This window comes from Trichoderma harzianum, assembly GCF_003025095.1.
Source record: "Trichoderma harzianum CBS 226.95 unplaced genomic scaffold M431scaffold_40, whole genome shotgun sequence".
In the NCBI taxonomy this organism is placed as follows: domain Eukaryota; kingdom Fungi; phylum Ascomycota; class Sordariomycetes; order Hypocreales; family Hypocreaceae; genus Trichoderma; species Trichoderma harzianum.
Window position 1 is genome coordinate 50,203 of NW_020209288.1, and position 15,798 is coordinate 66,000.

At 29.1% G+C, this 15,798-nt stretch overlaps 1 protein-coding gene across 1 annotated transcript; it reads left to right on the forward strand.

The window, feature by feature from the left end:
- Window positions 1-237: 237 nt before the first annotated feature.
- On the forward strand, window positions 238-1,886 carry M431DRAFT_102019 (hypothetical protein; the record flags this gene model as incomplete). The annotated part of the gene is made up of 3 exons (XM_024911378.1): window positions 238-365; window positions 436-804; window positions 878-1,886. 3 exons carry the CDS (start codon window positions 238-240, stop codon window positions 1,884-1,886), a joined length of 1,506 nt encoding a protein of 501 aa, XP_024767255.1.
- Window positions 1,887-15,798: the final 13,912 nt, after the last annotated feature.

Sequence of the window (15,798 nt, forward strand, 5' to 3'; positions counted from 1 at the left end):
AGAAGTATGGCCAGTAGATCTAGCAGGTAGTTTAGAAATAACTCCACTCCGTAGGCACCTATGTTTGCCTTCTCCATGGGCGCTAATACGGCTTCGGCAATGCATCGCGATATTAGCGTAACAGCTCCAGTTTATGTGATAGAGCAAAATGCATGGGCATATGAGACCTAGATATATCTTGTGGCCTCTTCCTTCTCAAACATTTGCAACCTAATGTCAAATTTCGGTAATTTAAAGATGGCAGATCTATTTAAAGAACTCACGGCGCCAAATGGCCACAAATACACTCAACCTCTTGGCCTGTTTATCAACAATGAGTTTGTCAAGTCTTCAAACAACGAAACGCTCGACGTGTTTAATCCGGCGTATGTCTCTTGGCTTTGCATAGCATCTCTTTGTTCTGACGGATATAAAACATGTACTAATAGTGTACAGCGACGAGTCAATAATTGCCTCTGTTTATACTGCTTCTGAAGAAGACGTTGATCATGCAGTACAGGCTGCACGAAGAGCATTCAAAGATCCCAGCTGGAGCGAGATTTCACCCACTGAAAGGGGCAATCTGATGCTTAAATTAAGTCAGCTAATTGAACAAAACCTGCAAACCCTTGCCACCATTGAGACATGGAACAATGGTAAGCCGTACAGTGTTTCTGTCGGCGAAGATGTCCCGGCCACTGCAGCAGTGATCAAGTATTATGCTGGATATGCAGATAAAATCAATGGATCTGTCTTGGGAACTGGCCCCGCAAAATTTGCATACACAATTCGAGAGCCGATTGGCGTCTGTGGCCAAATAATACCGTAAGTAAAGCTTCGAATCGACGTTGTTGAGACTATTCCCACCTAGAAGCCACAGCTTTACTGATCTCACTAGGTGGAACTATCCTCTCCAGATGGCTGGGTGGAAACTAGGCCCTGCTCTAGCTTGCGGAAATACCGTGATTTTGAAGGCGGCTGAACAGACTCCGCTGTCTATCTTGTATTTCGCAAGCCTTGTCAAGGAGGCTGGATTTCCACCAGGCGTGATCAACATCATTAATGGCCATGGCAGAGTCGCTGGCGCTGCTCTAGCAAAGCATATGGGCGTTGATAAAATTGCATTTACAGGAAGTACTGCTACGGGAAAAGAGATTATGAAATATGCCAGCCTCAACATGAAAAACATAACCTTAGAGACTGGCGGCAAAAGCCCATTGCTGGTCTTCAATGACGCAGAACTGGATCAAGTCGTCAAATGGGCGCACGGCGGTGTTATGTGGAATAACGGCCAGATCTGTACAGCGACCTCCCGCATTCTGGTTCAAGAAGGAATTTATGATGAGTTTCTTGCGGCATTCAAAACACGAGTGGAGTCGATGCAGGTCGGGGATCCATTTGCTGAAGGGACTTTCCAGGGGCCTCAAGTATCGAAGGCACAGTACGATCGCATATTATCATACATCGAAATCGGTACAAGCGAAGGGGCCAGTGTAATAACAGGGGGGAGTGCAGTAAAAACTGTTGGCAACGGCAAAGGATTCTTTATCGCCCCTACGGTTTTTATAGGGGTCACATCCACAATGAGAATATACCGCGAAGAGATTTTCGGTCCTGTTGCAGTTATCGTTAAGTTTAAGACTGAGGACGAGGCCTTGGAAATGGCAAACGATACGGAATATGGACTTGGAGCCGCTGTTTTCACTGAAAACCTAACGCGGGCTCACCGAGTTGCCAGGAAACTTGAAGCAGGTATGGTTTGGATCAACTCGAGTCAAGACTGTAACGACCAGGTCCCATTTGGAGGGGTGAAGCAAAGCGGGATTGGATCTGAGTTGGGCGAGTCTGGACTGGCTCCATACTCCATTATCAAAGCGGTTCATCTGAACATGTCCAATCGTTTATAAGTATATCTGTAAATACACAGCTATCTACAATCTAAAAAGTCTTTAGAAAGGATGTAATAGAGTGGTCTATACTGAATCTCACAGGCTGCTTATTTGATGATGTTTCCACTACGTCGCGTGCAGTAGTAAGGATATCTGTCTACATATCTTTACGTTTTGTCACGACCCGACTCTTAAGGTCGCGATAACGGGCCAATAGGTTGGCCTGGACTGGATTAACTTTAATCCTTTAACTAATTAGGAAAGGATTAAAATATAACTTCTTAATTTAACAGCGGATTAATAAACTATTTATTAATCTAGGGAAGGATTAATATTTTATATATTAATTTTATCTAGGTTAACTAAATATATAAGTTTACTTTATATTACTTATTAAAATACTTAAATAGCTAATTATTATTATAATATTTATAATATAATTAAATTAGAATATAAATATTTATTTTTATTTATATTACTAGCTAGTAATAAGATTACTTATTTACTAACTTAATTACTTTACTAATATAAATTATAAAACTACTCTAAGGTTTATCCTTTATGTTACGAACCAACACATTTTATAGTTACAACAATAGGCCTACAGGGTAAGGCACCCCGGAACTATAATAGACCGAGGACCCAATTATAGTAAGGCTTACGCTACAACGAGTAAGCTAAAGTAAGCCACTTCCTATTTAGGAAACCAGCTTACTCTAGGACAAGTAAGCTTAAGTAAGCTCCAAACTATATATTCATTTTATAACGCTCGTTTAGAATAAGTTTAAATAGCTAGTTGTAAATATAGAACAACGCTTAATTATACCTATAAAGTATTATCTACTAGTTGTGTAAACAAACCCCTTTTATCCTTATTAATTGCCCGCTAGTCCAGCCTAGCCTATCCGCTAACATAAACCTAGTACAAGGTTTATCCCTTAGGAATTCCTCTTATACTAACACTATAGGAGCTTAGCTTATTATACGTTTACAACTCTTATTCAGAGGTTACCTTAGACCACGGGCAATATTATTATAAAGATACTAAATAGTTGAATTCTATATACTAGACGTAGGAACAGATTAAAAAAGCGAAGTCTAGAGCATATACGGAAGTAATATTGAAATTTCAGACTTATTTAAAGAAACTACCGAAACCATAAATCCTAACATAAAAGGAATTATAACCCCTCAACCACCGGCCAACGATGCTAAAGTACAATAGCGCTTCCTAGACCTTAAAGCCTTAGTTACCTATATAGAATAAACTATCAGAGACTAACAAAATACTATTAACACGCTTAATAGACGACTTAACGTTTAACAGTAATAACAAGGGCAACCACCTATAGCTTAAGGCTAACAAGGAGGTCCCCGCAAGAAGGAACCAGGTGAGATCATTAAGCCACCTCTGCTAATACTATTCAATAGGGACCTATGAAAAATCAAGGGATTCCTTACGAACATAAGGTCCTATTTTAGGCACTTTCCAACTACTATAGCCCTACCGGAATAATAAATTAGCGTCACAGGAAGCTAACTTATTAAAGGACCTAAGAATTAGTTTAAACCATACCTTCGAGACTTCAAGTAATACAACTAAGCCAAAAGAAAGGCCACCACTAACGCACTCTTCAACAGATATAAAGAATTCAAAGACCAACTTAAGGCGCTATTCGGCTAGATTAATAAAAAGAAGGAAGTAGAAAACGCACTACTAAAACTCTAACAACAAGGTGTATATACTAAATATACTACCGAGTTTATTCAAATCTATGCTAAAACAGACTTTAAAGACGCAGCTAAGAAGATATTATATTATTAAGGACTAAAATCAGAAGTAAAAGATAAACTAGTATAAGATAATCTTCCGGCCACGTTTGAAGTACTCTCTAAAAAGGCTAGTTGTATTAATAACCGATAATTTAAACAATGGAAAAAAAAGCAAGCCGAAAAAGGAGGAAATAACAAGGCGCACCGCCGCCTTTAATATTATGCTAATTAAAGTAAAAAACGTGACTTAGCCTTATTAAATAATGGGAAACCAGGACTAATGGATCTGGATATTATTAACACCTGTAAGTTTACGGGCAAATGTAACTACTGTGGTAAGATAGGCTATAAGGAAAAGGACTGCTGGAGTAAACATGGGAAACCTAATAATTCTAGAAAATCCACCCACGAGAATAAGAAGTTTAACAAGGTTCGGATTAACACTATTGAAACCGTACCTTATAACTTACTTAGTTAGACTGGCTGCTATAATAATTAATGTTTTATACATAAGGAAGAAAAGGAAATAATAAAGTAGTACCCTAAGGTACCTAAGAAAAAGCAGCTAAAATAAATTATAGTTAATACTATAACTTCCGAAGAAGCTAAAGATAAGGTTAATAGTAATTAACCTGCCCCTATAACTTAGGAAGAATATAAAGCTGACAGGGTATAATCTAAAGCCCTTAATATTCCACTTACAGAAGAAAAGAAGGAATAAGAAAATACCTTTATCTACAAATAGAAAGAAGAGCATAGGAAGAATTAAGGATACACCGACCTTAATATCTCGGAACTATACGCAAACTGTAGATCATAAGAACCCCAGGGACTAAATCACCCCTGTGGATGGAAACCCTCTGACCACGACTCAGAAGGGACAGAAATATACGACTTAAGCGAATTCCAACAGATGCTTAAATAGCATGGAATTACCTAGTGATAAACGCTAAGTAACGACGGGTTAGCGGAATGCGCTAATGCAAACCCCTACTACCCTATTATAACCAGAGATTAGTTTCTTAAATAGGAAGAAATACAGCTTATATATAATACCTTATTTACGGAAGACTGTAGGTATTTAATAGCAAAATAATACTATAAAATACTCTGTAAAGAACACTAGGAACAAAAGATTTATAATTAGCACCTCTAGATCTAATACGGAAACCTATATAATAAAATTTACATAGAAATTAATCTAGATTAGTACCCTAACTAAGGATATAGATAATACCTTAACCATAAGGTTAAAGAATAGTATATACAAAGGGAAGCCTGTCCTAAAAATAACCCCCTGTAATATAAGGATGAATATTATAAAAAGTATTATAGAGAAAAGGAAAAATATATCCGACTCTAACATTGGTTATACTATAATAGATTTAACTTTAAAACCTATAATAAGGGTAATACTTATAAAAAGGATATTAAACGCTTCTATAAATACTATATTAACGAAATCAACACTAATAAATATCAATAGTACTAAAAACTCTAACAGTAATAAGCATAATAATAGATAATCAAAGACCTTAATATTATTACTAAGGATAACTATAATCCTAACTAGAAAAAGGATATATAAATCGACATAGTTAAGACAACTAGAATAAAAAAACTTAGAATTAATACATAACTTAATAATAATACCGTTACTACGTATATTAACAGCGGAGCAGATCGTAATCTAATCTCGCTATAACTAATTAAGGAACTATAAATCCCTATTTAACAAAAGGAACAAGCGCTATAAATCATAAGTATTACAGGAGCAGAAATAGAAGAAGGACTTATTAAATATAAGACTAATTATCTCCCCGTAACTATTAACGGGAATACCTATAATATCTAATTTAATATTCTAGATATACTAAAAGATAACATTCTTTTAGGCTATCCTTGGTTACTTAATAATAACCCTATTATCTAATGGAAGACTAAGAAGGTCTATTAGGATATTAAGGATATACCCGAATATTAACTATACTAGAGAGAATGAAAAGGCGAAGCTGCACCACCGGAAGAACTAGAATCCTCTGCGCTAACTATAAAGAAAACAAAAACAGTTAGGTTTAAAGAAAAATCACTAGTACTACTATAATATAATAGACGACGTAAGAAAGCAGAACGCATCTGCATCAACAGAATTATAATACAATTTAAAGATAAGCTAGTAGTACTTAATAATGCACTAAGTAAAGTATAAGAAAAGGAGGAATTAGGAGAACTCGACAATACTTTCGCCAAAATACCTCGCTAGTATAGGAAGTTCCGAAAACTATATAAGGCAATATTAAATACTAGGTTACTACTATACTTGCAGTAGGACTACTGTATTAAGTTGGTAGATGGAAAATAACCTAAGACCTATAAGATTTACAACCTTAATGAAAAAAAGCTTAAGATTCTGAAGGAATAGTTAGATAAATAACTAGAAAAAGAATATATCTAAGTTTCTAATTTATTAGTAGGATACTCTGTGATATTTGTACTAAAGAAAAACGGGAAGTTGTAACTAGTTATCGACTACCGATAACTTAATAAGATTACTATTAAAAATTAAATACCGCTACCGCTGATCTCCGAAATTAAAAACAGGCTAGCTACTGTAAAATGGTTTACGGCTCTTAATCTAAAAGGAGCCTATAACCTTATTTAAATTAAGGAAGGAGATAAATAGAAAATAGTATTTAGAATGCGTTATAGACTATTTAAATGTTTGGTTATACCCTTTGGACTTACTAATGCACCAGCTACGTTCTAAAGAATAATTAACAAAGTCCTTAAGGAATATATTAACAGGTTTGTTATCGTCTACTTTAATAATATACTAATCTACTCTAACACCTTGGAAGAGTATAAATAATATATGTATTAAGTTTTAGAAATACTGTAAGCAGTAAACTTACTAGTAGAACCAGAGAAATATCAGTTCTATGTCTAAAAGGTTAACTTTTTAGGATATATTATCTCACTAGGACGAATTAAAATAGACCCTGCTAAAATAGTAGCTATTAAGGAATAGAAAGTCCCCGAGACTGTAAAGGAAGTACAGAGCTTCCTTAGTCTAGTAAATTACTACCGAAGGTTTATTAGGAACTACAGTAAGATTGTAATACTACTTATGGATCTTACTAAAAAGGATCCTAATAATAAGGTTAAGAAAAACTAACCTATTAGATGCATAGGGAAGGCCCTTAAAGCTTTTAAAGCCCTTAAAGAAGCTATTACTAGCGTACTAGTACTACAGATGTACGACCTAAAAAGGCCAGTTATTATTAAAACAGACGCCTTAAACTATATAATCGGAGGAGTTCTTAGCTAATAAGACGATAAAGGAATACTACATCCAGTAGCCTTTTTCTCTAAAAAACTCCACGGTCTAGAACTATAATACTCTATATATAATTAAAAACTTATAGCTATCTTTAAAGCATTTAAAGAATAAAAATTATACCTATTGGGCAATAAGCATAAGATCACTGTATATTCTAATTATAAGAATCTTATAAATCTTACTACGAAAGAAATAAATATCTCTACATAGTAAGAAAAGTATCTTCAGCTTATGGCCAAATACAACTTTGAGATCATACCTTACAAAGGATTAGAAAATAGTCGAGCAGATGCTCTCAGCCGCAGAGAAGACCACTTTAAACCAATACCGAAACTTACCTCGCTAATATTTCAAAAAACAGTAGAAGGGCACTATAAATTAGTAGCTATTAACACCCTTTTTATAATTAAAGATAGAAACCCTATCCTTAATAAAATTAAGGATAAAGTTAGTAACTAGACGCCAGACTAATTCCCCGAAGATATAACCCTTATAAAAGGAATCTTATATTAGAACGATAAAATCTAAGTACTAGAATTACTGCAGAAAGAAGTAATAAAGACAGTTTATAAGTACCCGCTACATAAACACAAAGGAGTTACTAAGATACTATAATAAGTATAACGGTACTATACCTTCATAAGTATAAAGAAAGTTATTAAAAGAATTATTCAATTATACATCTTATACGTAAAAACGAAGTCTAGTCAACAAAAACCTTACGGTAAACTACAACTATTACCAGTACTAGAGCACCCTTAGAGCTTTATCTTATTTAATTATATTATTAAGTTACTACTATTAAAGGAATTAATAATAAATATAGTATACAACAGTATCTTTATTATTATTAATAGATTAATAAAACAAGGTATTTTTATTTTATATAAAGAAGGAAGTATAGCAGAAGAATTAGGCTATATAATACAAAAGTATATAGCCTTAAAACATAGATTACCTGCGGAAATTATCTCTAACAGAGGATTAACGTTTATGTCTAAGTATTAGCAAAGCGCTACAGTAAGAATAGGTATAAACTATAAAGCTAGTACTGCTTACTACCCTTAAACAGACGGGCAAACAGAACGCGCCAACTAGATCGTCGAAGTATACTTACGAAGTTACATCAACTTCAATCAGAACAACTAGGTTAAGCACTTACCTAACGCAGAATTCTCCTATAACGATTCAGTTTCAGAATCAACAAAGCTTTTACCATTTTACGCCAATAAGGGGTATTATCCATAAGCGTACCAAATACTGCGGAAGGGAGAAAATATACAGAAAGCTATACTTAAGGTAGACGAGCTTAAAGAACTACACTAAGAACTACGCATGTAACTTAAACTTATATAAGAATACATAAGGAAGTATATAGATGAAAAAAGGCTTAGAGGACTAACCCTTTAGGAGGGAGATATAGTCTACCTACTTTAATATACTTAAGGAGAAAAATAAGCTAATATTAAAACAAACAGGCTAAGTAATAAACTAGACTATAAAAAAGTCGGGCTTTATAAGATTTTAAAGAAAATCGGCGAAGTTAACTATAAATTAGACCTCCTAAAGCAACTAAGTAAATAAGGAAAACCAGTATACTTAATTTTTCATATCTCACTATTAGAAAAAGTACTAATAGATAAAGACACAGGAGAATTTATTAAGGATAAAATCGTTATTAAAGGCGAAGAACTTAAATATAAGGTTAATAAAATAACATTACTAAAAATAAATAAAGTAACTGGTAAACTTTAATACCTAGTAGAATAGAAAAGATATAATAGGGACGTAGATAGCTGGGAACTGGAAAGTAATTTTAAATATGCTAGCACTACCCTAAAAACCTTCTAAAATAAACTCCGCAAGCAACTGTAAGTAAAATAAGAATAAATATAGGAAAAACCAGAACGCCCTGCGAAACCTAAGAAGATAATAAGGGAGTACCCTCCAATAAGGCAAGAGGATCTAAACCTAAGAATACTAAATCGGCGTCTAAGGAAGGCTACTTAACCCCGCTTATAGATTACACCTTATAAAGAAGCTGTGCCTCCTCGTACTATACATAAACCAGCTCGGCTTACCTTTCCTCCTTTTTTTAACGATCCGCCTCTTCCATCTCCTCGGCGTTTAATCTATAATTCACCATCTCCACACTATAAGCATAAAGCAGTTAACAAAACTTCCGCAGCCTTATAAAATAAGCCAGAGCCTTATTACGCTCCGCCTTTTGCTAAGTAAGAAGTTCCTTATAACGCTTCTGTTAAGTAATTAACGCCTCCTCCACAAGCTCTTCCTAGCGCTTTAATCGTTTAAGCTCCTCTATAATATAATTTACTAAAGGTAGACGTTAGCATAAACGGTACCTAGGAGAAAAATATAATACTTATGAAAAAATATAGGAATAAAGGAACTATTACATAAACGACCTAAGTAATAATAATGGGCGTATGTATTGCCACCCTTAACGGCCAGATAAGAACGTTTGTCTAGGTAATGAGAATAAGGCGATACTTTAAAACTAAAGAAATGGATAAAAGCTGTGCAAAAATAACGTTTCTCCGTAGACTTAGATTTAGGCTTTTCCACTTGGTTAGATATAATAATGATAAAAGAAGAAAGAAGTACTTACCTGGATAATAAAGGGGCTGTAACGCTTATGTAGGACATAGCTTAGGCCTTAAGGATAAGACCAACGGGAGGGGAGTACTGTGTTATAAACTAATATATTTTATAGTTACAATAATAGGCCTATAGGGTAAGGCACCCCGGAACTATAATAGACCGAGGACCTAATTATAGTAAGGCTTACGCTATAATAAGTAAGCTAGAGTAAGCCACTTCCTATTTAGGAAACCAGCTTACTCTAGGACAAGTAAGCTTAAGTAAGCTCTAAACTATATATTTATTTTACAACGCTCGTTTAGAATAAGTTTAAATAGCTAGTTGTAAATATAGAATAACGCTTAATTATACCTACAAAGTATCATCTACTAGTTGTGTAAATAAACCCCTTTTATCTTTGTTAATTGCCCGCTAGTCCAGCCTGGCCTATCCGCTAATATAAACCTAGTATAAGGTTTATCCCTTGGGAATTCCTCTTATACTAACACTATAGGAGCTCAGCTTATTACACTTTAGAAATAGCTAACTTATATTAACCTATAGAACCTAGTTTATTATATAATAATAACTTTTATTTAAATAGTTACCTTAGACCTATAGGTAATAAAATACTAAAAACGTAGTAATTTATAAGCTTTAAAGTTTTAAATAATAATACTAATTATAAAAGCAAAGCTTAAAGTAACTATAATAGTAATATTAAGCTTAAAAATACACTAGCTAAAAATATAGTTAATTAAGTTAATTATAATAAACTAAAGGTTAAATTTAAAGCTTTTAAAATATAACTTTAGGATTTTTAAAATAAAAAAAGGAAAAAGGGTAAAGTTCTTAAATTAATAAAGCTTAAACCTTTTAATAAAGATTTATATAAAATAAATAAATTCTTTTTAAAACTTATAACTTATTTTAAATACTTCCTTTATACTTTAAAAAATAATAAAGATAAAGTTATTTTTATAAGTAGCTGCTTTATAAAAGATATTAAAATATAGTTTTAACTTATTATATAAAATTATAAAAAAGGAAAAATTAACTTAAAAAAGCTTAAAATATAAACTAAAGAAATTTATATTAAATATATAGAATTTTAAAAGTAACTTAAGAAGTTTTTTAATATTATAGATAAATAATAAAAAACTAAGTAAAAACTTTATTTTATTATTTAAAAAAGATTACTAAGTAAGTATACTTTAACTTTTTTATATTTATTAACTAAAATTAACTAAACTAAGGAAATAAAGAAAAAAGTTTACTATAATAGTATAAAACCTAAAGTTAAGGATAAACTTTTTAAAATTAACTATATGTAACAAGCTGAGCTCCTATAGGGTTAGTATAAGAGGGATTCCCAAGGGACAAACCTTATACTAGGTTTATATTAGCGGATAAGCCAGGCTAGACAATCGGGCAATTAATAAAGATAAAAGGGGTTTATTTATATAACTAGTAAATAATACTTCTTAAAGTATAATTAAGTATTATTCTATATTTACAACTGGCTATTTAAACTATTTTAATAAGTATTATAAAATAAATATATAATATAAAGCTTACTTAAGCTTACTTATCCTAAAGTAAGTTAGTTTCCTAAATAAAAAGTAACTTACTTTAGCTTACTTATTATAGCATAAGCCTTACTATAATTAAGTCTTTAGTCTATTATAGTTCCAAAGTACCTTACCCTATAGGCCTATTATTATAACTATAAAATATATTAGTTTATAATATAATACTCCCTTTTTATTAGTCTTATCCTTAAAGCCTAAGCTATATCTTACATAAGCGTTACAGCCCCCTTATTATCTAAGTAAGTACCTTTTCTTTTTTTTATTATTATTATATTTAACTAGGTAGAAAAGCTTAAATTTAAGTCTATGGAGAAATATTATTTTTACATAGCTTTTATTTATTCCTTTAGTTTTAAAGTATTACCTTATTTCTATTACCTAAATAAACGTTTTTATTTAACTATTAAAAGTAGTAATATATACACCTATTATTATTATTTAGGTTATTTATATAATAGTTCTTTTATTTCTATATCTTCTTATAAATATTATATTTTCTCCTAGGTACTATTTATATTAATATTTACTTTTAGTAAATTATATTATAAAGGAGCTTAAATATTTAAAGCGCTAGGAAAAGCTTATAAAGGAGGCGTTAATTACTTAACAGAAGTATTATAAAGAACTTTTTATTTAGTAAAAGGCAGAGTATAATAAGGCTTTAGTTTATCTTATAAAGCTGCGGAAGCTTCGTTAATTACTTTATGCTTATAGTATAGAGATAGTAAATTATAGATTAAACGCCAAGGAGATAAAAGAGGTGGATTATTAAGAAAAGGAGGAGCAGCAGGCTAAGCTTAAAAGAGTATAGCGTAAAGAGGCGTAGCTTCTCTACGATGTATAGTTTATAAGCGGGGTTAGCTAGTCTTTTTTTAATACTAATTTAGGGTTTTTAAATCCTAATTTTCTTACCTTAATAAAAGGTGCTCCTTTATTATTCTTTTAAATTTTATAGGGCGTCCTGGTTTTTTTTGTATTTATTCTTATTATACTTATAATTATTTACGAAGTTTATTTTAAAAGGTTTTTAAAGTAACGCTAGCGTTTTTAAAATTACTTTCTAATTCCTAGCTGTTTACATCCCTATTATATTTTTTCTATTCTACTAAGTATTAGAGTTTACTAATTATTTTATTTATTTTTAATAATATTATTTTATTAACTTTATATTTAAGTTCTTTACCTTTAATAATAATTTTATCTTTAATAAGTTCTCCTGTATTTTCATTTATTAATACTTTTTCTAATAGTAAAATATAAAAAATTAAGTATACTAGTTTTCCTTATTTACTTAGTTACTTTAGGAGGTCTAGTTTATAGTTAACTTCGCCAATTTTCTTTAAAATTTTATAAGGCCCGACTTTCCTATAGTCTAGCTTATTACTTAGCCTATTTATTTTAATATTAGCTTATTTTTCTCCTTAAGTATATTAAAGTAGGTAGATTATATCTTCCTCCTAAAAGGTTAATCCTCTAAACCTTTTCTTATTTATATACTTCTTTATATATTCTTATATAAGTTTAAGTTATATATATAGTTCTTAATGTAGTTCTTTAAGCTTATTTACCTTAAGTATAGCTTTTTATATATCTTTTCCCTTTTATAATATTTAGTATACTTATAGGTAATATCCTTTATTAACGTAAAATAGTAAAAGCTTTATTAATTCTAAAACTAAATTATTATAGGAAAATTCTATATTAAGTAAGTATTTAACTTAGTTATTTTAATTAAAGTTAATATAACTTTATAAATATATTTTAATAATTTAGTTAATATATTTTATTTATTTATTTATTTAGGGGTAGTAAGTAATACTAGCTTTATAGTTTATACCTATTTTTACTACAGCACTTTATTAATATTTAAATATAAACGTTAATCTTCTATTAAAAATAATTTCTATAGGTAATTTATATTTTAAAGCTATATACTTTTATATTATATAGCCTAATTCTTCTACTATACTTCCTTCCTTATATAAAATAAAAATACTTTATTTCGTTAATTTATTAATAATAATAAAAATACTATTATATACTATATTTATTATAGGCTCCTTTAATAATAATAACTTAATAATATAATTAAATAAAATAAAGCTTTAAAGGTACTTTAGTATTAGTAATAGTTGTAGTTTACCATAAGGTTTTTATTAGCTAGACTTTGTTTTTATATATAAGATATATAATTAAACAATTCTTTTAACAACTTTCTTTATACTTATAAAGGTATAATACTATTATACTTATTACAGTATTTTAGTAACTCCCTTATATCCATATAGTAAATACTTATAGACTATTTTTATTACTTCCTTTTATAGTAATTCTAATGCCTAGATTTTTTTTATTCCTATAAGGAATTCCTTTAGTAAGGGTTATATTTTTAAGGAACTAATCTAGTATCTAGTTACTAACTTTATCTTTAATTTTATTAAGGATAAGGTTTTTATCTTTAATTATAAAAAGGGTATTAATAGCTATTAATTTATAATACCCTTCTGCTATTTTTTAAAATATTAGTAAGGTAAGTTTTAGTATTAGTTTAAAGTAGTCTTTTCTACGGCTAAAAGTATTTACTTAACTATTTTCTAATCCTTTATAAAGTATAATCTTAAAGTTATACTTAGCTATAAGCCTAAAATACTTTTTTTACTATATAAAGATATTTATTTTTTTTATAATAAAACTTATAAGATTTTTATAATTAAAATATATAGTAATTTTATACTTATTACCTAATAGGTATAATCTTTATTTTTTAAATACTTTAAAAATAGCTATAAGTTTTTAGTTATATATAGAATATTATAATTTAAGGCTATAGAGTTTTTTAAAGAAGAAGGCTACTAAATATAGTATTTCTTTATTATCTTATTAGCTAAAAACTCCTCCAATTATATAATTTAAGGCATTTATTTTAATAATAATAGGCCTCTTAGGGTTATATATTTATAATACTAGTACACTAGTAATAGCTTCTTAGAGTACTTTAAAGGCTTCTAGGGCCTTCCTTACATATTTAATTAGTTAATTTTTCTTTTTATTATTAAGATCTTTTTTAGTAAAATCCATAAGTAGTATTATAATCTTACTATAGTTCCTAATAAACCTTCGGTAGTAATTCACTAAACTAAGGAAGCTTTATACTTCTTTTATAATTTCAAAGACCTTTTATTCTTTAATAACTACTATTTTAGTAAGGTTTATTTTAATTTATCCTAGTGAAATAATATATTTTAAAAAGTTAACTTTTTAAATATAAAATTAATATTTCTTTAGTTCTACTAGTAAGTTTACTACTTATAGTATTTTTAAAACTTAATATATATATCGTTTATACTTTTCTAAGGTATTAAAGTAGATTAGTATATTATTAAGGTAAATAATAATAAACCTATTAATATATTCCTTAAGGACTTCGTTAATTATTCTTTAGAATATAGCTAGTACATTAGTAAATTTAAAAGGTATAACTAAATATTTAAATAGTTTATAGCGTATTTTAAATACTATTTTTTATTTATTTCCTTTTTTAATTTAGATAAGGTTATAGACTCTTTTTAAATTAAAAGCTATAAACTATTTTACAGTAGCTAGCCTATTTTTAATTTTAGAGATTAGTAGTAGTAGTATTTAATTTTTAATAGTAATTTTGTTAAGTTATTAGTAGTTAATAATTAATTATAACTTCCTATTTTTCTTTAGTATAAATATTATAGAGTATTCTACTAATAAGTTAGAAACTTAAATATATCCTTTTTTTAATTATTTATTTAACTATTCCCTTAAAGTCTTAAGCTTTTTTTTATTAAGGTTGTAAATTTTATAGGTTTTAGGTTATTTTTTATTTATTAACTTAATATAATAGTCCTACTGTAAGTATAGCAGTAACCTAGTATTTAGTATTACCTTATATAGCTTTCGGAACTTTTTATATTAGTAAGGTATTTTAGTAAAAGTATTATTAAGTTTTTTTAATTTTTCTTTTTTTTATACCTTACTTAATATATTATTAAGTACTACTAGCTTATTTTTAAATTATATTATAATTTTATTAATGTAAATATATTCTACTTTTTTATATTATTTATTATATTATAGTAGTATTAGTAATTTATTTTCTTTAATTTTAACTATTTTCGTTTTTTTTATAATTAACGCAGAAGATTTTAGTTCTTTTAGTAATACAGCTTTACCCTTTTATTCTTTTTAATATAGTTAATATTTAGGTATATCTTTAATATTTTAATAAACCTTCTTAGTCTTTTATTAAATAATAAGGTTATTATTAAATAACTAAGGATAGCCTAAAAAAATATTATCTTTTAGTATATTTAGAATACTAAATTAAATATTATAGGTATTTCCGTTAATAATTACAGGGAGATAATTAATCTTATATTTAATAAGTCCTTCTTTTACTTTTACTTTTATAATATTTATAATTTATAATACTTATTTTTTTTATTAAACGGGGATTTATAGTTCTTTAATTAATTATAGTAAAATTAAATTACGATCTACTCTACTGTTAATATATATAGTAATAGTATTATTATTAAGTTATATATTTACTCTAAGTTTTTTTATTTTAATTATTTTAACTATATTAATTTAT